General features: G+C 38.7%; 1 protein-coding gene across 1 annotated transcript in view; it reads left to right on the top strand.

Moving 5' to 3' along the window:
- Positions 1-24,639, top strand: part of CD109 (CD109 molecule) — a 79,843-nt gene that overhangs the window by 35,691 nt on the left and 19,513 nt on the right. The window contains exons 10-27 of the mRNA XM_059835496.1: positions 187-296; positions 2,038-2,277; positions 2,630-2,731; positions 2,826-2,888; positions 3,803-3,979; positions 6,850-7,002; positions 7,733-7,807; positions 8,257-8,317; positions 8,867-9,002; positions 9,766-9,883; positions 12,759-12,872; positions 13,110-13,328; positions 14,889-15,033; positions 16,019-16,195; positions 20,323-20,404; positions 21,713-21,941; positions 22,521-22,686; positions 23,832-24,022. Of these exons, the coding sequence (XP_059691479.1) occupies positions 187-296; positions 2,038-2,277; positions 2,630-2,731; positions 2,826-2,888; positions 3,803-3,979; positions 6,850-7,002; positions 7,733-7,807; positions 8,257-8,317; positions 8,867-9,002; positions 9,766-9,883; positions 12,759-12,872; positions 13,110-13,328; positions 14,889-15,033; positions 16,019-16,195; positions 20,323-20,404; positions 21,713-21,941; positions 22,521-22,686; positions 23,832-24,022 (2,558 nt within the window). The remainder of the gene's footprint in view (positions 1-186; positions 297-2,037; positions 2,278-2,629; positions 2,732-2,825; positions 2,889-3,802; positions 3,980-6,849; positions 7,003-7,732; positions 7,808-8,256; positions 8,318-8,866; positions 9,003-9,765; positions 9,884-12,758; positions 12,873-13,109; positions 13,329-14,888; positions 15,034-16,018; positions 16,196-20,322; positions 20,405-21,712; positions 21,942-22,520; positions 22,687-23,831; positions 24,023-24,639) is intronic.

Below are 24,639 nucleotides of genomic sequence, written 5' to 3'. Positions count from 1 at the left end.
GACCAGTACCAGTACATGTACCACCTTTGTACTGATCCTTAGCTGGAAGGATGAAGAGCGATAGGAGTGGAAATGGTGAAAAATATGATAGAATTATTTAAAAATTATGGACAGTAAGTAGTATTGCTGCTAAAGGAATATGTATGTTAAAAGCATGTTGTCTAAATACATACAATTATTCAACAGGAATCTCCCAAAATTCAAGTACCATCATATTTCCAAAGCAAAGTGACTATTTTATTGAATTTATGGACTACTCTAGAGTTATAAAACCTTCTCTGAACTTCATAGCCACTGTAAGTTCTTTTGTTTTATTATGATCTGTGTATAAACAAATGTGACTTCTCCTGTATTTTTGCTTAGATGCCGAAGTTTGCCTCGGATTTTTAAGTAATTTACAGATTTGTTTTCAAATTACCTCTTTTTCATGATATGTACCAGCAAATACTAAACTTAGAGGCGTTTTGCTCTAGAAAAGGATAAAGTGGCAGGGAATGCTGCGGTGTTGGCAGGATATGTGAGTATAGTTTGTCAGCATTCTTATGGAAGAGAAATCTTTTCCGTTTCTAGCTGATTGTTTTCCATTAGGTGACTGTGCTTTAAAACAATAGAGTAGTTACTGAGTCCCAACCCTCTTAATAATATTTGTGTATGAAAGTGTGTGTGTATACACACACACAAATATATACTTTATATAATGCATATATATATATAAAAAGTTAAACAGCTGTTACAAAATTCAGTAAAACTCATCAGACCTCATTGCTCTCAAGTGGAAGTGTCTTTTCTGCCTTCTGTCCTGTCTTTCTCATACCGTCTGCAGTCCTCTCATAGAAGTATTTTATGTTCTTCATGCTGTCCATAGCCTGCATTCAGTATTTCTAAATTTAGCACAGGTAGCATATTGCATCACTGCATTTTTCTTGAAAAGAGGAATCGACTTTACAATTCTTGAGCCTTTACTGTCTAGAAATCAGACCGCAATACCAATAAAACAGGCTGAATATACACTTACAGGGTAGATTGGCTCAAGCCATAGCTTTGTGCTAGTCTGATCATTTGGGTCTTTGGTTTTCGTCCTTTTCATTTTGCTTGCCAGCATCCCAGTTTGACTCCAGCTCTGACCTGCTTCTTCTTCCTCTTCCAAAGATGAGCTGAATGAGAGGTAGCTGAGGCATTTAGCAATGCTTGCAGCTGGCAGAGAAGAAGGTATCAGTTATGTTCCCAGAGGAGTGTGAAGGAACAACTGCTGCTATTACTAGTAAGTGGAGATCTGCATATGCTGTACAGAGAGAGCATAGGAAAATAATGGCAGAGGAGGAGAGGTAATGGAGCAATGGACCTCTGGATTGAAAAAGAAAAGGGAAACAGTAGTTTGGTGCTTTAAATGTAGAGGTTGAATTTTTGGAGTGTGTAATGCAGAAGGAGAATGGTTTTACTCTGGATGAGAATCTGCTTGAATGTGGGAATAAAGGTTGATGTAAGTTGTAGTGCTGATTGATGGATGCTGGAGTGAAAAAGTTGCAGACTATCAATTTTGGGCCTGTTTTTAAGTCTTTTCTTCAGCTCATTTGATGAATCCATAAAGACATCTGACTCAGCACCATCTCTGCTCATCTGACACATTTTCCTGCACGTGATGTAATGTTAGGTTGTCCTTTGTTGTGGTGGTGAGGTACAAGTGATAACGTTAAACGCTCAGGCTGTAGGTAGGATATGTATAATTTGCCTGAGAGACAAGCATTTTCAACAAGAAGAGTCACTGGGAGAGCTGAAAGGCAGGTCACCTTTCAGTTTCATCTGCTTTGCTTTTGCTCTTTTTTTACTCCCTGGAGTTATGAATAATTTTGTTCTTGGCTGACTTGCCTACCTGCAGTGCTCACAAGGGATTAAAAATAAAGTTACTAATGTGTGAGAAATGTGAGGGTGCCCTTGTTTTTTGACACGATGTGAGCGCAAATATATTGTTACGTGTTATGCATTGTGCATTTTAGCTTTACCCTGTTTGATGGGTGTTTTCTTTCTTTCTGTTTTTAGCTAAAGGTGACACGTTCTGATAGCAACCAGCTGACAGCTGAAGAGAGGCAGAATCTTGTCACAATTACTGTACAACAGTCAGACCTGCTTTTTCACCACTCTTCACTTTCTCACCTTGAGAATGAGGCAACAGAGGAAAGAAATCTGACAGTTCATGTCCTGAATTACACGGTCCCAGAAAATGGAATAATTGATATTGATTTTCCAATCCTGTCAGATACAAAAACTCTGAGAGTTCAGGTATTACTTTGTAATATGTTGCTTTGGAGCAGCAACACACCAAATTGAGCGCGCTGTGATCAATGATATGCTGTTCCTGCTGTCTGCAAGAGCTGATATGTCACCTGCTGCTCTTTTCCTTACCTCATATTCATGTTAGAGCTGGAAAGTAAGTGACAGATTCTGTCTAAATGTGATCTAATAATTACACCAAGATAGCAAGGGAAAAACTGAAACAGATACCCAAAGCAAGCAGTAAAGTGGTCCTGTACTGTCATTAAGGCTACCATGCTCTTGTAAACAGTACCACATACGTGAACATCACACATACTTTGCTGTTTTGTTAAGAGCTTTGCTTTGCGTTGTCTCACAGGCAGAGTTCCTCAGCAGTAGGACTGACATAGGTGTTTATGATGTGTTCAGCTCTCCCAGCCAGACTTACCTCCAGGTGAAAACAAAGAGCCAGGATATAAAGGTACAGTCTGAGACAAAACTTGCCAAGATAAGAACCGTTCAAGTTACTCATCATGTTTCTCTACTCATCCATATGAATCGTATGCTTTTCCTAGGCTGGAAAGCCTTTTGAGCTGAGCATTGCAAGCAACAAGCCAGTGAGAGAGTTCCACTATCTGGTAAGTTACTGGTTTTACATACGGGGACAGTCCAAGATGACTTTTACCAACTTGAGAAATACTCCAGTGAGTGAAATGTGATTGAACGTTAGAGAGATTCAGCATTTTTTATTGTGCTTTGTGAAAGAGGTGGCACAAAAACTTCATTTTCATTAGGATGGTCCTTTCAGAAAGAGAGCTCCGTTTTGCTACCTAGCAGAAATGCCCCTGGCATTGTAAGGAGGCACTCTCTGGGAGAAGCGTGTCTCTGATTTGGGTGTTGGGTTATCTGTGCTTGCAGATGTGTGAGACAGAGCAATACTGTCTCTAACTGTGCAGAGCACCTGCGACGGGAGAGGGGGCAGGGGAGAGGGTTTATTATATATACCATCATTAGTCTCCCATCCTGTCCTTAACACATGCCTGTCTTGTGCACAGTCTACACCATAATGATCATGATAACTACAATTCTTTTTCTTTCAGAGACTTTAATAGTAAACTAAATAAGGAAAACCTTAGGACAATATAAAATGTGGGTGTTCATGTGTATTTTCTAATATAGAAACACTCTCTAGAGTATTTTAAAAAAATCAGGTCCATGCACTCAAAGGCAGGAAACTGCCCTTCATGGCTCTGTCTTCATTATTAAGTGGTATGGTCCAATGGGAGCAGATTTAAAGTGAAAAAGTTAATGCTGTGGGCCTGAACTCCAGGTATTTTGAGGTACCTTCAGACTAGCTCTGATCTGGTAAAATGAATGCCTGTTTTTGACTGGAACATGTTAGCGGGCTTATAGAACTGGTCAACCACTATAGTTTAAAAAAAAAAATCACAGCTATATGTCTCTTCTTTTAACAGGTCTTTGTAGAAGGAATTGCAGAGCTTATGACATATTGAGATACCAACAGATTGAGTGTTTCATTTTTCCCTTTCAGGTGTTATCCAAGGAACAAATTATGGCTTTTGGCACGAAGGCTGCAAAAACATTCACTTTAACAGCAGAAAATTCCTGGGCTCCTTTGGCATGTATACTTGTATTCTACATTGATGAGCTTGGAGTGGTTGTAAATGATGCTCTCACTGTCCCCATTCAGCCTGTTTTGGATGACAAGGTAACTATATTGAACTTGAGTCTGAGACCATGTTTTTGTCTGTTTGTTGCGTGGTAAACAGTATTTTAGATCATAGGATTGTAACAAATTCCTCACTGAGGATCTAATCTGAGGTTTGTGTAAGTCCTTGGAAAGACTTTTGATAATACCAGTGCAGTTAGGGTCCAGTTATTACATATCTGAAAGAAATTCCTACTAGCCCTATGTTTTCCACATAAACAGATCCACAGCGTCTCCTTGGGTTTTTAATAGTTTGGTCAATTACTGAGCCAAAAATTGCTCTGGCCAATATATAGTGGAAAGGTACTCATAAGTGCTGGAAGTGTCGAACTGTAAATGTTTATAAAGACCTTGTTCTAGCCAGGCAGTGGTCACATTGTAGGTGGTGTGTCATCAGTGAACGTGACCAGTGTTTGTGTTTCATGTGACTGCATGCTTTTAACTCAAAAAAGCTTGAAGAGGAATGGGAAAACTACTATTGCAGCAATGAATTGATTTTTCCAGCTTACTTACCAGGATGAGATTTGTCCTTTGTGCAAATAAAAGCCTCACTGTAACTTTTTACAGTGAGACCACCCAAAGGCTCTCAACGGGTTCAAGTTCTTCCTCCCCTATGGAAACTTTAACACTTATAACCAGACGTCAGTAGGGAGGCTGTTTGTCTTATTCCTGCATGAAAAATGTCTCCATTCACTTCCTGATTTATCCAAACTCAGGATATGAGTGTTTTTATCACAGAATAAGGAAGTGGAGAGGCAGGATGGTGAGAGAGCTGTAAGCACTTGTTTGTTGATTATGGTTATTATGTATCAGTGTCTGAAGAATCTAAATAAATAGAAAATAAATAAGATAATTTAGTTGAAACTTGGGAGTTTTAGGGTAGATATAGGAACATATTTCTAATGAGGAAGGCGTAACAGTTTGGTTCAGCCTTTTGGAAACAAATTGAAATCTTTCCACTGATTGCAGTGTCCACAAATAAGATTGCATTATATTTTGTAGCAATGAGGTAAATCCTGATCTTGAAAATACCAGTTTGATTAAATGTAGTTTCTGGATGAAAAACATGATCCTGATGTATATACAGAGAGTATGAAAAATTGAGACGATAAATTGTGAGAATTTAATATCAACCTTACTGTATTTGCTGTATTTCACTGGATAGTGAAAAAATGTAACATAAGAAAAGAACTGATCTCAAAGGCTTAAAAATTTCAAGCTATTTCCATTTCACCATTTCAATGCTAGTCACTGAAATTAATTCAGTACTGTGGAAAGCTACTTTCTCTGTAATTTGTAGCCTTGCCAAGCATTTAATTTCTGTATGAGTCGGTAAAATCAAATATACAGAGCTGCAGTGTCACAATGTACCCAGAAACAAACCATTTTTCTGCGTGAATCAGTCTGATGCCCATTTACAGTGAAGGACATGGTGTTAATCCCATTTATGTTGGCAACATTAGTGTGTTTGCTGTTGCTCTGTGATTTCCATACTGAATGTGCTTGGAAGAGACCATTACACAGATTTGTCAGAGGAAGGGTATGATGGGGATGTAGATTCAGACATCTAAATACATTTATTTATATGTAGGGTCAGGATTCAGTTGCTTAAGCACAAACATCCAGCGTCCTCCAAGAGGCCACAGGGTATTCAAGATGTCATCATGGGTGGATGTTTCAAAGGTCCTATGGGAGACCTATCTCTTTCTGGAATGGGAGCTGAGGGTCAGGCAGCGTGCTGTGGGACATCTCAAGTGGTTCCAGGTGCCTTCAGGTGACTGAGTCTCATCTCTGTATGTGAGTTATGTGTCTAAACTAAGTTTACAGAGAATCAGTTGCCCCAAAAGAGTGTGGTTTTAAGTTACTTTTCCTGGACTCCAGTGCCTGCTCCAGAAGGGTAAGTTACATGTCCTGTCTGGCAGTACCACTGGACGTGTCTTCAATACCTCTGAACATCTCAAATGGCACTAAGTGCCAGTGTTTATGTAACTGAATCCCACCCACAGCCAGTGCAGTCAGTGGAGCCTGTAGAACTGTTTTCTTCACCAACAATCGTATTTATGCTTCATGAGAGCCAAAGTGCTATCTACTTTCCATTATTTCTTTTGATTCTGTGTGTGATGGGAGCTTAACCACTGAACTGAAACGTGGATAGCTAAATGTAGGTAACTTAAGTGTGGAGCTAAATTCTACCTCAAGACTTTGTAGTAGTGATGTTTTGATGAGGGAAAAGAGTAAAATCGTTAATTTTAAACAGAAATTCTGCATTGTCATCTGATGCAGTGGAGATAGGATGCATTAGAAATACCTTACAGCAGATGATCCTTCCTCTCTTCAGTACCCCAGGAAAGGCATACTGATGCTGTATTAGCCTATTTATTTCCTGTATTAGCCTATTTATTTCCTTCTTCCTTACCCATGCACCTATTACATATATCCCTTTTCTGTATTGATCTCACCGTGGAACACTAAGTTGTAACCTTTGAGGGCTGAATTTTTTCCCGAAGTAATCTTTCCCTAAATACATGCTGTGTTCTGCATTGATAAACAGCAAATTCGTTTCTTTTACTGCCCTCAGCTGTAGAAACTGGTGTATCTATGTGAGTCAAGAGATTGCTGCTTGTATACTAAGAGCTGGTTGAAATGACAATGGATCCCGATGCTGACTTCCCACCAGTCCAAGGAACTGATGAGCTAGGACAGCAAGAGAGCAAAATGAATGCCATAGTATTTTCCCAAAGGTCCTAGGAAAAGCAAATCCAGAGTCTTAATTATAGCCAATTAAGCTAAGAAAATGCTTCCTTGGAGTTGTTAGTGGCTGTAAATATCACTGTAATTTAAACCAGTGCTGGTTTTTACTTTTTTTCTAGATCAAAATTTCTTGGAGCAAAGATAAGGTGAAGCCATCTGAGAAAGTCTCCCTTAAAATCGTTACAACAGAACCAGGATCAGTAATTGGACTTGCAGTTGTTGATAAAAGTACAAAGCTTCTAGGAGAAAGTAGTGACATAACAGAAGATTCTGTAAGTAAATGGAAAAAAAGGTTTTCATTCTTGTGTGCGTGAAAGATGTATGTTTATGGAAATGTTACAGTTTATATGCTGAATGAGTAATGTTCTTTGGGCAGGATTTTTTGTCCTTAATTATGCAATTTTTTTAACTTCTGCAAGCAGAAAAGACTAGGGCTTTACAAGGTAATAGGCTCAGCATTTCTAATTCCAATTAATACTTTATTGTTCTTCCATTTGATAAACTGCTCAGTTAACACTTGGCAGTTTCTTCTTTCAGGAAAGACAAAAAAGTCAGGAAAAACTCCCTAATGATTTGTGCTTTGTGCTCTTTATTAATATAAAATAAAGAAAGGATTTTAGTTTTAGAAGAGCAGAATAAATTATTCATCTTTTTGAATCCCCTTTACTTGCAGAAGCTCAAGTGCCTCAACAGTTTGAAAGAACTGACAATATACATCATTCCTAAAGTGCTCAAATGACATAGCCTAAGTGCCGTAGAATATCAGTGGGCTGTAGGCTCCTATTTTAGGCTTATATAGTCTTTGTTACTCTTCCATTAATCATTAAACCATTGCAGCCTAATCCCCTTCATCCTGTCACAGATTCTCTTCTCTTTGACATGAGAACTAAGTGAGCTGCTGCTTTGGGTACAGCTCTATGAATTAGCATCTACAGCAGTGAAAATTCTGAAAAATGTGAGTTTGCATTCACTCTTTGGATGCTTTTGTTTTTCTTGTCTTAGGTCTTCCATGAGCTCAATTTATACAGCACAGTGCAATATTTCCCCCTTGTCAGAGGTTCTTTTGGTGTCTTTCAGGTACCTTTTTTTTTTTTTTTTAATTTTAAACTGGGATTTTTTACTGCTTAGTGATTTGCATTTCACTTGCTAGAAGAAAATGCACTTTTAAAAGTTTGGGACTGTAGACAATGTACTGTTTTCATGGCTTATATGGGTTTTGAATTGTGAAATTTATCAATATGTAAATACTCTGAATGCAAAGAAATATGTTTATACTTTCATAAGTACGGATTGCTTTATGCTTGGTATTGTCTTCCCTTTGAAAAGTTTTCAGTCATTAAGGCAATATTCAGATCCAGGTGATCTTGGTTTTGTTGGTTCCTGTATATTACTTGCTTTAGTTCTATGATTGCTTTATTATGACGACTTTATTTTCTTAAAAAGAAAGAAAAGAAAAAGAAAACAGATAAGCACTGTTGATGTCCTGAATGTTCTGTATTGAGATATACTGTATAAATTTTATCCAGAAATGCAGCCTGTGGGTATCAACTGATGCAGTTCTAGAAGAGGATAAGGAACATTTTCTTTGTAAGTAATAAAAATAAATGTAGCCATATCTAATTTACTGAGTGGGGAAGGAGGTCCATGGGTTAGGGCCCCTATTAGGTCTTCTTACTGTACTGCATACAGGCTGCATCTAGCCTTGCAAACCATTACCGTTTCCAAGGTTCAAGACATGCAAAATGCATATGACTAGTATTTGAAAAATGTTGGTTTTGCTGCTGTCCTGAGCGACACTACCGGTTAAAGGTCTGAGGGTGAATGGAGTTTTTATTTGCAGTTCTAGTTGATACATGTTGCAGTGGTTTGTCATATGTAGACATATTACACCACTTCCATAAGCACTCCAGAGAGGCCATGTAGAAATTTAAGTTGGTGTGAAACTTTTTTTTATTCTTAAAAAAACAAGTAAGAAAAAAAAGTATTTCCTAATGTCATGGAGTAGTGTTACCACATGTAACAAAGCTATAGATTATACTCCAAACACTATATTAATTTGACTTTTCTTAACTGTATTAATTTGGTTTTTCTTAAACCTAGATATTTGTAGTTAGGACAATATTTTTTATTTTGTAGATGGTGGAATGATACCCATAGAGGATGGTTTCGGTGGTGATATGCCGGTATCTAAAAATGGACCTCCTGATTTCAGCAATCTTTATGTGAGGACACATTTTCCAGAGACTTGGCTTTGGATCGACACTAAAACTAGGTACAAGATTAGAAGCAAATGGAAACTGATTTACACTTGCCGTTATTATTTTGTAGGTTTTAGTAGCATTCTGCACTGGTACTGAAGAACACTGCTTAAAAATGTAGTATTATTTATATTCTACTACCACCTAGAGGCCACAAGTGAGATTGGACACCCACCAAATGAGGTGGTGTACAACTGCACAAAATAGGACAATGCCTGACTGAAGGCCTTGTAGTTTCAATAGAAACTAGGTAAAAATTCTGGAGACAAAAGAAACTCTCTTCCTTTTACAGGCAGGGAGATAACAGATAGGGACACCCAGTCTTTTTCTCTACAGTACATGAGAAGATGGTGATTAGCCCAGAAAGGGAAATCTGTTCCTGTCTGCACCTAATTCAGTGAGCGGTTCAAACTGTCAAATGGTGGTGAAATCTGAGCTGTGTCGTGAAGCACAAATCTTGTATTCTTTCACAGCTGAGAAGTTTGGGAAGCAACTGTCATCTGGGATTATTTTCAAGGATCTGTAAAAGTTGATTACATGTAATATGAGTCAATGTAATTACCTTCAATTCATGTAATTTAAAATAATTTAATTTATTTTTAATCATTTTGATTCCATCACAACCATTTCTAAATTATTAGGAAAAGAAAAAAGATAATCAGCTTTTCCTGCCAAGAGTTTGGACTTAATTTTTGATGCACTTTAAACATTTGTGTTCACTTACTGATGTCTGTAAATGGATGCTTTTGAAAGTCTGCTCTCCCCTTCTGCCATCAGATCTGACACAGACACCACAATGGAAGTCATTGTACCTGATACCATCACATCCTGGGTAGCCAGTGCTTTTGTGATGTCTGAAAACAGCGGGCTTGGAGTGACGACTGCTCCCGTGGAGGTACGTGGCACTACACAGTTCTCCTTTAAATGCTGGTAACACTGTAGGTTATTACTGGAAGCTGTATTTTAGTTCTAAGAGCAGCTGTTTCCTTATATTAATAAAGTGATCGAGAAGCTGTGTGTATTCAAACTGAAAAGAAAACATCACTGAAGACATATCTGCCTCCCCTTCCTGCTCATATAAATATCTCAGACATTACACAGATACTTAGGTGCCTATTTCTGCTGGAGCAGTTTTTTTGTTAGAGCACTTTCAGGATGTGCCCACTTCAGAATCTTCCTATGTAGAAAGGGGGAATGACTGCCTGAGGACAGCGTGTTTCCATGTTTTCTTGACTCTGCCAAGAGGGCTTTCCATGAGTTGATAGTGCATGCAAGGAGGTTTGCGCAGACTAGCTGGGAAGAGGTGGCCGGGATGAGAGAAGCACGTTGTCTGCTGGAAAGATCATGCCACTGCTCTGCTCCACGTGTGTTTCCATGTTTTCTTGCCTCTGCCAAGAGGGCTTTCCATGAGTTGATAGTGCATTCAGGGAGGTTTGTGCAGATTAGCTGGGAAGAGGGGGCTGGGATGAGAGAGGCACATTGTCTGCTGGAAAGGTCATGCCACTGCACTGCTCTGCTAACACTTACCCCAGGAGGGAGGATGGGTGAATTGCTTAAAGACTAAATTCTGGCCTTGCTTTTGTTTATCTGTCAAAATCAGTCTTGGACTAAACATAGGTGCTACTTTTTGGGTGACTTAGTTTGAGGAGCAGAGTGGACACTGAGAGCCAGCAGTGGGATGAGGTACTTCTTGCTGCCAAGTTCCTGTCTCCTGAGGCTCTTTTTGTGCTTCCAAGTGTTCAAGGAGTTCAGCAATTTAAGTTAAATTCAGCATTCTTCAGGTTAGATCTCTAACCTGAGATTCTCAATGTACAAGTGCAGTTGTCTTAGGCTCACTCGGTATTCATGGAAACAGCTCTTAGACAGAGTTATTTAGCCTGTTTAAAATAGGAATTACTTTTTGAAGTCTCATTTAGCTAGTATTTTATATACGTTGAATAATCCTCTGAAGGTGGTTATCTCCTTCCATTCATTATGTAAATATCCTAGAGAAACTATGTTCCTAACTGACACAACTCCACTTAAGTGCCTAAGGTTAGAAAGGTTGAAACTGTGCCGTACTGGGTCATAGATTTCCAACTTGATACCAGGACTAGTACAGGCATAGCTTGGAGACAGCTGTTTACCCATTTATGTTCTCATGCCCTCAAATTCTTGGGGAGGGGCAACTTTTGGGATCCAAACCGAGATCTAGGTCCAGATTTCATAGTTGGCTGCTACACCAGACACAGAACATGTGCTTTGAACATCCTGATCATAACTGCACCACAGAATTTGGAGCCCGATCTGGATTTTGCGGCTAAGGCTCCTTTGAGACTGGAATCATGATTCTCGTTTCTTTCACTCGGCTTGGCAGAGATGAGACAGAAAGAGGAATTGTTTTCTGATTCAAACTGTATGGAAATATATACTTGGCCTTTCATCCTCAAATTTGAGAAGGCTGCAAGTAGAACAGATGTTGAGATTATTATTTAACTATAATCACCCACATGCACTGTTCAGTACTTCACCCTCTCTGGGATGTTTAGATTGTGCTTAGAGTTCATATGGCTGAAACATGTTAATCAGTACCATACAGAGAGGCAAATGAAAGAAATGCATGAAAACTGTAATGGGGAAATAAATAAGTGACATCTGCGTGCTTAATGTCATTTACTGCTTTGCATCTTGTTTTTATTTGACTTCTACTACACAGGGTGTCGATACTTTTACCCTATCGTATTTCATTGTAATATACCAGAATATTCCTGAGTGTAAAACTTTAGTATTGCAAGAGAAAAGCAAACAAAAAAGACAAAGAAAGTAGGTACATAGGGAAAATCTCAACTAAGAACTAACCAAATATTCTCCATCAGAACTTCTCTAATGTCTAATATCTAAAAGCTTTAGCATACAACTTTTCAAAGTTTTGAAAAGAAAATGTTCGAATATTTGCTAGCTAGAAAGAAAGCTGAAGGGTTTTCGGATCTGCAACTCAAAACACTTGGAAGAATTTTTTAATGAAAACCAAATTAAAACCATTTTTGGTTGACATTTCAATAAAAAGGGTATCATGCTTCAGTCATTCTTACTGTACAGATGTTCATAAACAGTGAAATTTTGATCCCATTCAGCTTGATGAGAGCTTACCACTGACTTCTTAGAGCCAAGACTTCATCCAAAAACCTCTGTTCACAGATAAAAGTAACTGCTTGCTGGTATATTTCTGCAGTTTTTCTTTTAATTGAGAAAATACATATTTTTAGAAATATAACTAAAGAACTTATGCCAAGATTAATCTTACAAAATAACACATCATTCTAAGGTCTTTGTGAATTACAGAGTTTGGGAGAGTTAGTTATTTTCTATTCCAATATGGGTTTCTATATTGACATGGAGATAGAGCAGTGGACAGATTCTTAATCATCCATTACTTGTGCACTCAAATCAGTTCACAGTTACCTTAATGAGATCTCAGGACAGATCACAGCTTCCAAACTTGCCAGATGATAGACTCTTAGTCCCAATTCAGGTGCCTCTGTTAGAACTTGCCCTGTCAAAGCTGTCAGCAGCTCTCATCTGAATGGCGCCACTGAGTTCCCACAAAGGTGCTAACGACCAGAAGCATCTTTGGCTTCTGCTTCAGCCCTGCAGTAATACATTTTGTTACTGTAGAGTACAAGTAAACATACTCTGTCATCTGAATTTGAAAGTGATCAGAAGACAAGTTGTATAGTCGTTTTCTTGCTAGTATCTGTTTGTAGGTGTTCACTGCTGATTTTGTTTTGCAGCTAGAAGCTTTTCAACCTTTTTTCATTTTCCTGAACCTTCCATATTCTGTCATCAGAGGAGAGCAGTTCATTTTGGAAGTGAACATCTTTAATTATTTGAAAGAAGAAGCTGAGGTAAAATAACAGTCTCTTTGTACTTGAATGTTACTAGACACTGTAGGGTTTTCATCACCAGTGGAGACCACATCTTTCTCTTGTGAGAACTTTAATATTTTCTTCAGTGGGCTATTTATTTTCATAAGTAGCTTTGTTTTCATAAAGCTATTTCTCTATACACAAGAAAGGTGGCAGCTTACGACAGCTTATGGCAGCTTGTAACACTTCGTATTGCAAATGTTACTGTATTTACAGGTTACTGTGATCCTGGATATGAATGATGCTTTTGAAATTATTCTAACATCCAATGAAATAAATGCTACAGAAAATCAACAGTCTGTATCTGTACCAAGTGAAGATGGGAAAATGGTTCAATTCCCAATCAAGCCGAAACAGCTGGGAGAGATTCCCATCAAAGTGACAGCAATATCATCTGCTGCTTCTGATGCTATCATCCAGAAAGTTTTAGTAAAGGTAAACAGTCTGCAGCTTGGTTTGTTCCTGAAATAAATTGTTCCCTAAAATAGACAACAGAGTGCAACAAAAAGGCAAACCAATTTACTTGTCTGCCTCTTGCTCTGTAAGGTTGGTTTTGGGTCAGGTGGCTTTAAGTGGGAAATGCTTCTTTAAAATAATTTCTCCTTTAAAATTCTTTAGAACCCCTTCCAGGAATAAACACATAGATCTGTTCTACAACAGACAATGCATCAAATGCTTCTGAAAGCAAGGTGAAACCTATTTGTGCATCCGTGAACCCCTGGCTAGCTACGGCTAGCTTAATAACCTGTGGAGAGTGGACCAAATAACTGTGTTATGGATAAGTGCAATCAATTTTGCCTGGCTTTAGTTCAAAGCCTATTTTATATGAACATTTCTATATTTTGCTAGTGGTGGAAATTTAGCCCCCAGACTTTCTGATAAACCAGAAACTGATAAGACTTGCCTAACTTTGGACATCTAAGTATGATTCATGTTAGGCTCTGTTTCAGTGGAAGTTGGTAGATATTTGTACATCTATCCTAAAATAAATGCTTAACATCATAGAATGAGAGAATAGTTGAAGTTGGAAGGGAGTAGTCCAACCTTCCCACTCAGTGCAGGATCAACTACGGCAGGATGCTCAGAACTATGTACACTCAGGTTTTTAATATCCCCAAGGACAGGGACTTCACAACCGCTCTGGGCATCTTATTCCAGTGTTTGAACACCCTCACAGTTAAAAGTATTTTTTAATATTTAAAAGGAAAGCCCTTTATTGCAATTTCTGTGCGTGGCCTTGTATTCTGCTATTGGGCACCACTGAGAAGAGCCTAGCTCCATCTTCTTTACACCCTCCCTTCAGGTATTTATACACATTGATGATATTCCCCTGAGCCTTCTCTTCTCCAGGCTGAACAGAGCCAGCTCTCTCAGCCTTTCCTTAGACCTCTTAAAACCACTAGCCTGCAGGGTTGTGAGCTGTTTTCAGGTGGAGCCACTGACTGCCCTTTCTGTTGAAGTCCAGTTGTGCAGAAGAGAGTGAAAGCCTGCTAGACTAAGGTGTAGGCTGAGGAAAGAAACCCATTTATTTTCTCTGCTTCAAGGACAATTTTTCTCAAGTGATTTTGCGTGCATGGGGAAACGAACCCTTTATGGTCACGTACCTAACTTCAGTTTAAGTCCTCCATGTATGACAGGCTGTAGGGTTGCAGACAGCACGAATGGTACCACCTCAGGCCTTGGCACGTGCTCAGCCATGGAGCTCCATGCTTGGCATGCAGCCCACTGGGATCAGAGATGCTGTCATTGACTTTGCGGGTGTACTTTTGTAGTTGATACCTGGTCTCGAGAAGCAAATAGCAAAGGTAGGTCTTTATAAGAAAAACATTTCTGTGTCTGTTTGGATGGGCCAATAGCTCAGGTTCTTGATGTGTTAGCAAGCAGCACAAAATACCTGACAGTGTTTTAGATCCCTCAGTACAGTAACCACACAACTCCTGTCCTAAAAACAACAAACTGTTGGAGACTGCAATAATCCTGTCTTTATTTTGGTAGGCTGAAGGATTTGAACAGACATATTCTCAGACAGTCCTTTTGGATTTGACTGGGAATAAACCACAAGCAGTTTCAAAAACTTTGGATTTCACTTTTCCCTCTGATGTTGTAAGTGGCAGTGAGAGAGTGCAAGTCACTGCTGTTGGTAAGGATTATCTTACTCTGTTTCCATCTTTATTATTTACTGGTCAGCTATATTTTTTTTAAACAGTTTTTTGCCTGCTGGACTTTTGTTGAACTCAGTATCTTAGATACATGTGTCCATAATCCAGCTGCTGACATCTTCCACTGCAGGCATAGGTGGTTTTTAAAGAACAGAGCAGTTGTCAGTAGTAACTGGAAGTCATAAACTCTGTCAAGTAGAGCAGGGAGGCTGGTGTGTAATAATCTAAGCTACCCCAGCAGGATTTGCCAGAGCTTCTCTCAGAGTCACTGCTGGAAGACCCTTACAAGATTTTGTCCAGTATGGCTGTTGCTTTATTGGTTTTTAGGGAACTGCATTGATTTTTATTAAATTTCTATATTAATAGGTTGAATCATTAATTCAAAATAATTTACGATCATGCATTAGACTAAGCATAGGAAGACCTCATGCATGGAGTTATTCCTTTAATTTGTTTAATTTATGATATTATGGTATTGACTATGCATTTTCAGAGTTAGAGAGGGAGTTAGATTTTAATAAGGAAGGTCCTGCAAAGTTTGCTAGTATCCTCTTTTAATTCTGCTTGTCTGCAGAATAAAACCTAGAACCCGACTCATTGTTGTTTCTAGACTTTGATTAACTGTGGGTGAGAGAAGAAATCCAGGAAGTTCCAAATATGTACCATTACTGAAACATTTTCCTGGATTAAATGTATTTTGTATCTTTTGTTTTGTTTTTTTTTTTTTTTTAATGGTGGCTCTTTGAAATTACTCTGTAGTTGGAAAGATCTGTGGGGAGAAGGGTCAGTGGGCACAAAGTTGATCAGAAGATGAAATATCTTTTCTGCCTGGTTAGTGGCGTTTAGTACAAACGTTCCTAATGTATCATATTTTCTCCCAGTTTAGATGATACCACCCTTTATGTGTGAGGTATGCATTTATTTGCAATAGGCTTTAATTTATTTTAATTAAATTTTATCTTTCAGGTGATTTACTTGGACCTTCTATTAATGGTTTGTCATCATTGATTAAGATGCCTTATGGCTGCGGTGAACAGAATATGATCAATTTTGCTCCAAATGTTTATGTTTTGCAATACCTGACTAAAACCAGGCAGCTGAGAGAGGATATTAAATCAAAAGCTGTATCATTTATGAGAAAAGGTCTGTATGCTTAAAACAAAGATGTTAGATTTTTAAGAACTCCTACTAGTAAAAAGATATCTGTGACTCTGCATTTAGTATTTGAATTACTGCTCTGTTGGAATCAGGAGAACTGGAAGAAAAGCCCATCTTCTCTTTCTTTTCCTCTTTCTTCTGGGCTGACGGAATTAAAGAGCAAATGATTTTGTTTACAAGGACAAGTTTGCTCAGAAAAAACATGTTGGTTTTATATAGTTATTTTTTTTTCAGATGAAAAATGCATTTTAGAAGATAATTCATATGCATTTCCTAGGTGGTTGTTATTTCTGCTTTGGTAAAACCACGTGTGAGCAAACATTTCTGATCTCTGCTTGAGGCGCAGAGGTTGAAAATTAGGCAGTGGGCAGAGTGAACCATATTCATCCCACCTGTGTATCTGTATTCAGTGACACCATCTCTATCCTGCCATGTCCTTGCAGAGCTCAAGGAGTGGCATTTGCTCTGCTGGCTGGCTTTCGCCTGCCCAAGTTTTAGACTCTGTGCTGAAAATCAAAAGCTGGAAAATTTTAGTTGGGAATTGTTGTGTATTTTAATCAGGAAATACTCCAGGGCATCACAAAGTGTGGAGAACGTAGTAGCACTATGCTTCTCGGTGCTGCTTGGATCACAGTGTCTAACTGCAATGTACCATGCTTGCCACACGTCAGTTTGCATGCTGAGAGCCTGGTTCACAGAGAGGAATGAGACCATCCCCATGTGAGCTACACCCCTATTAAGGCACCATGATGACATTTTCAAATTTTGTTTACTCTCTGTAATTATTTGATTTTTTTGTGTGTGTGTTGATTCTTTTTTTTTTTAAGTTGTTGACATTACCCTTGGAAAATACACAGCTCGGAATAAATTTTCCTTTCATCAAGAACCCAATTTTCTGTCAAAAGCAGTTAAATGACTTTTTTTTAAACCCTTCGTAGGACATGGTTTAGTTGAAAAGTAAGGGGGGGGGGGGGAGAAGAGATGTGTTGTGTAAACAGCTAGTCTGAAGTTTGTAAGCAATCTACCACTCCTTGAAGCCTGAGTTTTGCTACCATAATTTTCTGAAGTTTTCCAGTAACAGATTTATTAAAGTTATTTCAAAGCAAGTGAAAATTATAGGATTAAATGTCACTTATATACAAAGCATTGTGTTACTTAACTTGTTCCTGGGACTTTGAATTTAGGTACATGTTTTTAACACTGTAATAGCCAAAACAGTAAGTATGCTGAAATATCTGTAACCTTAAATCTAAAAAATATTCTGTTCTTTTCTTTATTTTAACAGTTGATTTCGCTTGTTGCACTGATTTTTTGGAAATGTAATCTTAAAGTTGAAATTTATCTTTAGTTTGAGAGGTAAATTTTATAAGCTCAGTTTTTGAAAGGATTGTCATGAAGTTTAATTTAAAACAGACTTTATTTCACACGTCAGAATTCACTAAATAGTTGAAAAAGTGACCTCATAATCTGAAGTAAATATAATTAATTTTAAGGCTAAATGCTTGTGAGAAGAAGGGACCATATAACTAGCAGAGACTGCTATATGATCTTTCTTTTAGCAGTTTTTATTTACCTGGAAGAAAGGCAAAGCAAAAGAAAAGTTGCCTTTTAATAAAATTCCTTCAGTTGTGGGAATGACAGATCCCATCTTGAAATCAGTTCTTCAGAAATAAAAAAAGTCCTGGTTGGTCTGAAAACTTTGGTGCTAGACTCAAAGCAAGCAATGAGTTTGAGCAGTGTTTCCAAGCTGTTTGAAATGTGAGACCCTTTAGTCTTTCACATATTTCTGAAGTCCTTTCCATCCTGATACATTCCTCTTTCAGCCTTGCTCAGTGAGCCTCCTACATCTCTTGGGTTCCAGCCAGTCCTCTGGGAGTACTAGCATATGTCTTTATAATAGGATCCTTCTTTTCTTCGCCTTTCCACTTGTGTGTGTTGACATTTGAAGTATCGTTTTTCATGTCTGATTGAGCGTCCATTGGAATGAATGTGGTGGTTCATGGCCCCCAGATCTCCTGTTCCAGCATTTCTGCAGGCTTCCCCATGTTAGATACACTCATGTTTGGAGACTTTTGCATGACTGCAACGGGGTTGGCGTTGAGAAGAAAGCAAGCAGACTGTAGGAAATAGCTGAGTGATTGCTCCTTCCTCTCTCTGGTTCTGCTCATCTTTCTGATCCTTCCCAATCTTAACAAATTCTGAGATAAATTTATGCCCGTGTAAGGGCTGCTCAGTGGTCTTTGTTAAGCAGGCTGTTGGTCTTAGTTTAGTGCTTTTTCACTACCAGCGGGGTGGTGATTGTAATACTTATTGCTGCATATTGCCTGTTCTGCAAAGAAGCAGGAGACCTCAGTTTTCAGGCCTTGCAGTCAGATACTTTTTAAGAGGAAGCAATCTATTTATATATATATAAATATTCGTGTTCCTCATAGCACATTATTTTGAGGCTTAACTTTGACAGTGACTTTTGCTTTCCTTGGTGCGAAATGCCACTCATTCCTTCTTTTTTTTCCTCCCACTCAAGAGTGCCTGACTCCTCAAGACCATTAACTGAGATGACAGATTTGTCTGTATGGGAAAGATTCACCAGTTTTAATCATGTAATTAACCACTGTTGTTGTGCTAAATACATTATAAAACCCCTATATTTAACTGGAAATTGTAATTTCAAACTCTTCTACAGAGACAAAAACTAAACCTGATGCTACTGGGATAAGAGTTTATATAGGAAGGTGCACTGGTATACTGTAGCAGTTCAGATTCACATCTTTATATCTATATCTCTTCTATTATAAAGAGACCACGACTAGGATTTCATCTTACGCTGTAACTTAGATTGAGGGACCAGGCCATTTGTTCCTCAGTAATTAAGGCTGTGATTCACTCACTATGTGTCTATATTCAGGATAGTATGTAAGCAGGTGATTAATCCTTTATCAGTGAAAGCAAGGAACATTTTGCAGAGGAACGGTTATAGTTGGATGGACCTCATGGGACGTATTTGTAAATTCATTCATTTGTGTAGGGCTTAATGTTGTTTGCCTGAGGGTTTTCCTTCTGCCTGGCTGATTCAGTATTGTGTCTGTATCTGTCAGGTGTTAGACTAATGAATATACTTTCCTAATTATAATAGCCAAAATAGTAAAGCCAAGGAAAAAGACAAGATGGGGGGAAAGAAGAAAAGATGTCTTGTGAAATGCTGTAAATAGATACGATTATTGCTCTGGATACACAAATGGCAAGTGAAATGTAAGGGAAGAAGGGCTTTAGATATCAGAAACTACAGTGAGTAGCATATCATAGGAAGCTCTTAATTTCTAACATTAATGAGCATTGGTTCTGCACTGAAGTCAGCCGTTGAGTAAGGATGCTGCTGGTGGTCGTGAGCAGCCAGTGAGCCCTTGGGGACCTTTTATTGTAGATGTTCAGCAGTCAGGAGAAAGCTGCACTTGTTCTGGATAGTGAAAAATCTTCAGATACATTTTAAATGGATCCTTCTCAGGATTTCAAGGTCTTCAGGTCTTTTGAAATTTTTCACTCATTTCAGAACAGCCTCTTCCAGCACATTTTCTGATAGCTAGTCCTTTGATTTGGCAAAAGCAAGCTGTTGAAAGGGTCTGTATTTCAGCAGCATTTGTAGCTTTGCTGTACCCTTGCCCTTCCAGTTGGAAAATACTTCGGTTTTGCTTGTCCTTCCTTCTGCTGGAAAGATAGAGCGTTTCTGTGGGTGCATAACTCCAGCTCCACAAAGCGACGAAGCACTGAACTATAGCTGCTACTCTGCGTTGCGCTCACTGCTGTGCTCCTGCAGGAGCCGCCAAATTATGTGGGAGCGTGTATCTCTGCACTGCGCTGTTGTGTTTGTGTGGCAGGTGAGCGGGAGCAGGAGCTTCTGGTTCTGCTTTTGTAGATGGATCCTTCGTGTTACTGCTGCCCACTTTCTCATCATCTTCTGCGTGGTTTTGTGTGTTCCTACATATTCGGGAGATTTTTTATGAAATACAAGCTCAAGTTCTGCCCTTCTCAGCCTTGCTTCACATCAGCAGGCAGTTTGTGCTGGAACCTGCATGAGAGGAAAGTGTTCACTACCTGTCTCTGCTTTTCCACTTCAGGCTACCAGAGAGAGCTGCTTTTCCAGAGGGATGATGGCTCTTTTAGTGCCTTTGGAAATGAAGATCCCTCTGGGAGCACATGGTAAGTAGTTCTGCCAGATTCACTGTGGAATTTGATTATTTTAGATATTTTTCCCTGCAACTAAAAATTTTTTGTGAAGCTGGTAAAAATTTCCAGCTGTATTAGCCTTCTGCCTGGTTTTCATTAGGTGTTTAGGCCAACTCTAAAGTCATTCTGATGGATAACATGCTGTCAAAGCCATTATTAGGGCAAGGCTTTTTAATTTTGCAAAGGATGAATGATGAATTATTTTAGCCAGGGGAATAGGTTGGTCTGAAAGTTTTTCTGTTGCTTTCCTCAAAGGAACGAAGAATAATAATTAAATGACTTATTCTTGCAGTTGACTGAAACCATTTAGAGCTATGTGATCATCATTGCTTCAAACAGTTTTTCAGTTCCCTCCATACTAGAGGCAGAAGACTGAGGCATTTCCTAGGGGGTGAACAGAGTTACTGGTGGTAAAAATTTGTCCTACTTACCTCTCTTACACCTCCTTTTTTTGAGGTTGTAAATACAGCTGAAAAAGTCTTTTCAGTGCTGTATTTCACCCTGAGAAGCATAGTGAGCATAGTAGTGCAAGGTAACAGAGACAAGTTCCAGCACTTTGTTCAGCTAATGCATGTTCAGTTAGTTTGAATATACTTATGTATTTCAGTACTCGCTGCTGACTTTAAATGGAACCACCCCAATTACTGTGCCACTGATTGAGTCACTCCTGGAGTCAGTGAGCATCTTTCATTTATATCAGCAGGATTTGCCTTAGACTCAGTATTGATGGATTGGAAAATGAAGATAATTTATCTATACCAGCAACTCTGGTACTTAAATAGTGCAGTGACAGGTTACATGAATGCATGTTTGGCAAAGAAGGGAGTCAAAGCAGAACTTGGGATTATTAATGAATAAAACAACAAAGGTTGTTTCGATGATATAATTACAGGGATAGTCATGATAACTAACATCACACTCATAACTGCATTACTTTGTAAACTGTGATTTTTGCCACATTAGCCTAGCAGCAGAAGGCAGGAGAGCAACATTTGAATAAAGATAAACATGTGCTGGCAGACTTGGAATCTGTACACTGTATTTATTTTTGAAACATAACAGCTGCAAAAGGGATGATCTTTAGGAACAAGGACATAGATTCATTTTTTGGTGGATTAAGCTTAGTCTACTTACTTGTCTGGGTGAGGCATGTATTTTCCTCTGTGCTTGGGAGGTGTGTGTGGAACAACTTATGCATCACAGTATTCTTACATCATCTTAAACAGAAGAAGCTGTAATATGTTGCTAATTTTGTTGTGTTTGATTAACCTTTTCCCCAAGGTTATCAGCTTTTGTATTAAGATGTTTCCTTCAAGCTCGTCCATTCATAGATATTGACCAAGATGTACTCATGGATACAGCTAAATGGATTGTCCGGCATCAGAAATTAAATGGAGAATTTCATGAGCCTGGGAAAGTGTTACACAGTGATCTTCAAGGAGGCACCAATAATCCAGTCACTCTCACAGCTTACATCATGTCATCCCTCCTAGGGTTCTCAGATAAACAGGTATTGGAATTCATAACTAGAATTCATAGTTACTGGAACACTTTATAAATTGTCATACTACCTGGCAAACACTTGGTGGTTTAAGGAAATAGAGGGACATCTGAATAGAGAAAAAATTTAACCTGATTTTGTTAAATGTCCCTGTACTTTGGCTTATCGACCTGAGACAACACAAAGTTGTGCTGTTAGGTCCTTGAATTTTATGTGTCTTTGCAAAATCTAAAGGCAGTTTCTTTTAGCAAGAATATTGTTGTGGCTTTAGTCCAAGAACTTGCAAAGAAATTTATGGGGGGAACTATCCTTAGAGATGTTAAGTCATTCCAGTTGATTTCATTGAGTTTAGTCACGTTCATAAAAGACAGTGCCAGATTAAAAGGTTTGCCTTCGAGGTTCGTGCCTGTGACTCTGAAAGAGATTTTCAGTATTTCTTGTTTTTTGTTTGGTGATAGCAGGTTTTCAGTATTTCTTGTTTTTTGTTTGGTGATAGCAATGTTTCTGTACAAATTTTTCTTTTAAATTATAATATTTCAACATACATTTTATTCACTGTACATTCTTCAATATGATCTTCATTTCCAGCATGCTTATGTTATCAAGAGTGCTACAAACTTTCTAGAAGATAAATTAGAAGAAGGCATTTCGGATAATTACACTTTGGCACTTGTGACATACGCATTGTCCTGGGCAAAAAGTACAAAAGCAAAGGAAGCACTGAATATAATGAACCAGAGGGCAGAACAACAAGGTATTGTACAACTATCTTATACAGTTGTGTAGATGGATTTTTGTCAAATTTAAAAATATCTATCATATATCTAGAGCTGCATATAGAATTAGAGATGAAGAGAATCCTTCTTCTGAATTCAAATCTGGTTTGAGTATGATATAGAAAATAAGCTAAGAACTTCCAAGACAGCCTTAATGAAAAGTCTCCATAAATGAATGACAATTCACAATAAAGCTAGGCCTTTCAGTCTCAATTACCGAGTTCCTGATGGGAGTACCATAGCGCTGTTGAAGAACAGTACTTTTCAGATTTTTCATGTTGTTATGTGCATTTTTAAGATCAGCCTGGTTAAAGAGACATGGATGGGGTTAGCTATTCCAAAGTAGTTTGGATAGAGCAGGAGGGTGTGGGGATGTAATTAGTTAAAATCAGTATTGGAATGAGAGTTGAAGGATTGGACCTTCTGTAAGACAGTAACAGAGATGTGTTGCATTTTCTGTAGGGACTCATTTCCTCATCATGTTTAACTTCTTCAGAGTTCAGCACGACTGAATTTTGCTCCCTGTTTTGGGGGAAGAACAGACCACATGGGGTATAAGAAATGGAAGTTTTTGGTTCAAAATCGTAACAGTCCTCTTGAAAAATCCAAAGGAATTCATCTTCTAGCCTAGAAATGGAGCCTCTTGGGTGTCCCTCTGTGTTTACTGAGTTAGTCCTTTCGGAGAGTTGCTTTTGGGAAGGGAGGAAGTCACTTGTTTGGAAGGCTTCACTCAAGAGTGAGCCTAGTGAGCAGCCACGCTGCCTGAGGTGCCTTCTGTAGTCCCAAAGAGAAAGGAGCACCCCAGCAACAAGGTGGCCTTTTCATAAGGGCTCCTTTATGTGAGCACTTCAGGCTGACATCAAAAGGATCAATGTAAAGTTCACTGAAATCAATGGGAGTGACTATTTGGACTCCAGCTTTTTTTGTATCTAGATTCAGCCATTGCTGAGGAAGTGCTTAAGTCAGTCCTTTATGGGACACACGCCTAAACATTAACACAATTTTAAAGAACCTTGTTAGATCCCACACATAAGTGTTAATTAGGATGTTTCTCTTAAGTCTTTCCCAGAAGTCCAGAGTCTTCAGTCTGTGGATCTGAGGTTATTATTGGTTGCCTTTGCAGGAGAATTTCGTTTTTGGATAACACCTGCTTCTGAAATTTCTGATTCATGGCAGCCACGGTCCATCGATATTGAACTTGCAGCATATGCTCTGCTCTCACATTTTCATCAAGACAGATTAGCAGAGGGGATCCCTATTATGAAGTGGTTAAGTCAGCAAAGAAATCACCTTGGGGGATTTTCATCTACTCAGGTAATATCTTGTCTCAAGGGGCTTTGTTATACTTTCTAAATGAGCACTGTATATTATAAAAAAAAAAAAAAGAAAAAGAAAAAAATGGCCATTTGTTTTTTGCATAACAATTACTGAATTTTGTTTTGCTGTACCAGCCTTGGTTACATGCAGGCTTCCATTCTTTTTGATATTGGCATCTTAAATCTGGACTACCAGTTTTAGTACTTTTGGCAAGTATAATAAAAAAGAGAACTAGAGGGTCACAGAATCACAGAATGATAGGGGTTGGAAGGGACCTCTGGAGATCATCTAGTCCAACCCCCCCACCAGAGCAGGTTCACCTAGAGCAGGTTGCACAGGACTGTGCCCAGAAGTTTTGAATACCTCTAGAGAAGGAGACTCCACAACCTCTCTGGGCAGCCTGTTCCAGTGCTCTGCCACCCTCAAAGGAAAGAAGTTCCTCCTCATGTTTAGATGGAACTTCCTATGACCAAGTTTGTGCTGGTTACCTCTTGTCCTGCCACTGGGCACCACTGAAAAAAGACTGGCCCCATCATCCTGGCACCCACCCCTGAAGTATTTATAACCATTGATAAGATCCCCCCTCAGTCTTCTCTCCTCCAGACTAAAAAGAC

The sequence above is a fragment of the Gavia stellata genome, chromosome 2 (genome assembly GCF_030936135.1).
Source record: "Gavia stellata isolate bGavSte3 chromosome 2, bGavSte3.hap2, whole genome shotgun sequence".
NCBI classification, from domain to species: Eukaryota; Metazoa; Chordata; class Aves; order Gaviiformes; family Gaviidae; genus Gavia; species Gavia stellata.
The sequence above is the reverse complement of the archived record's forward strand: the minus strand, read 5'-3'. Positions and strand labels throughout refer to the sequence as shown.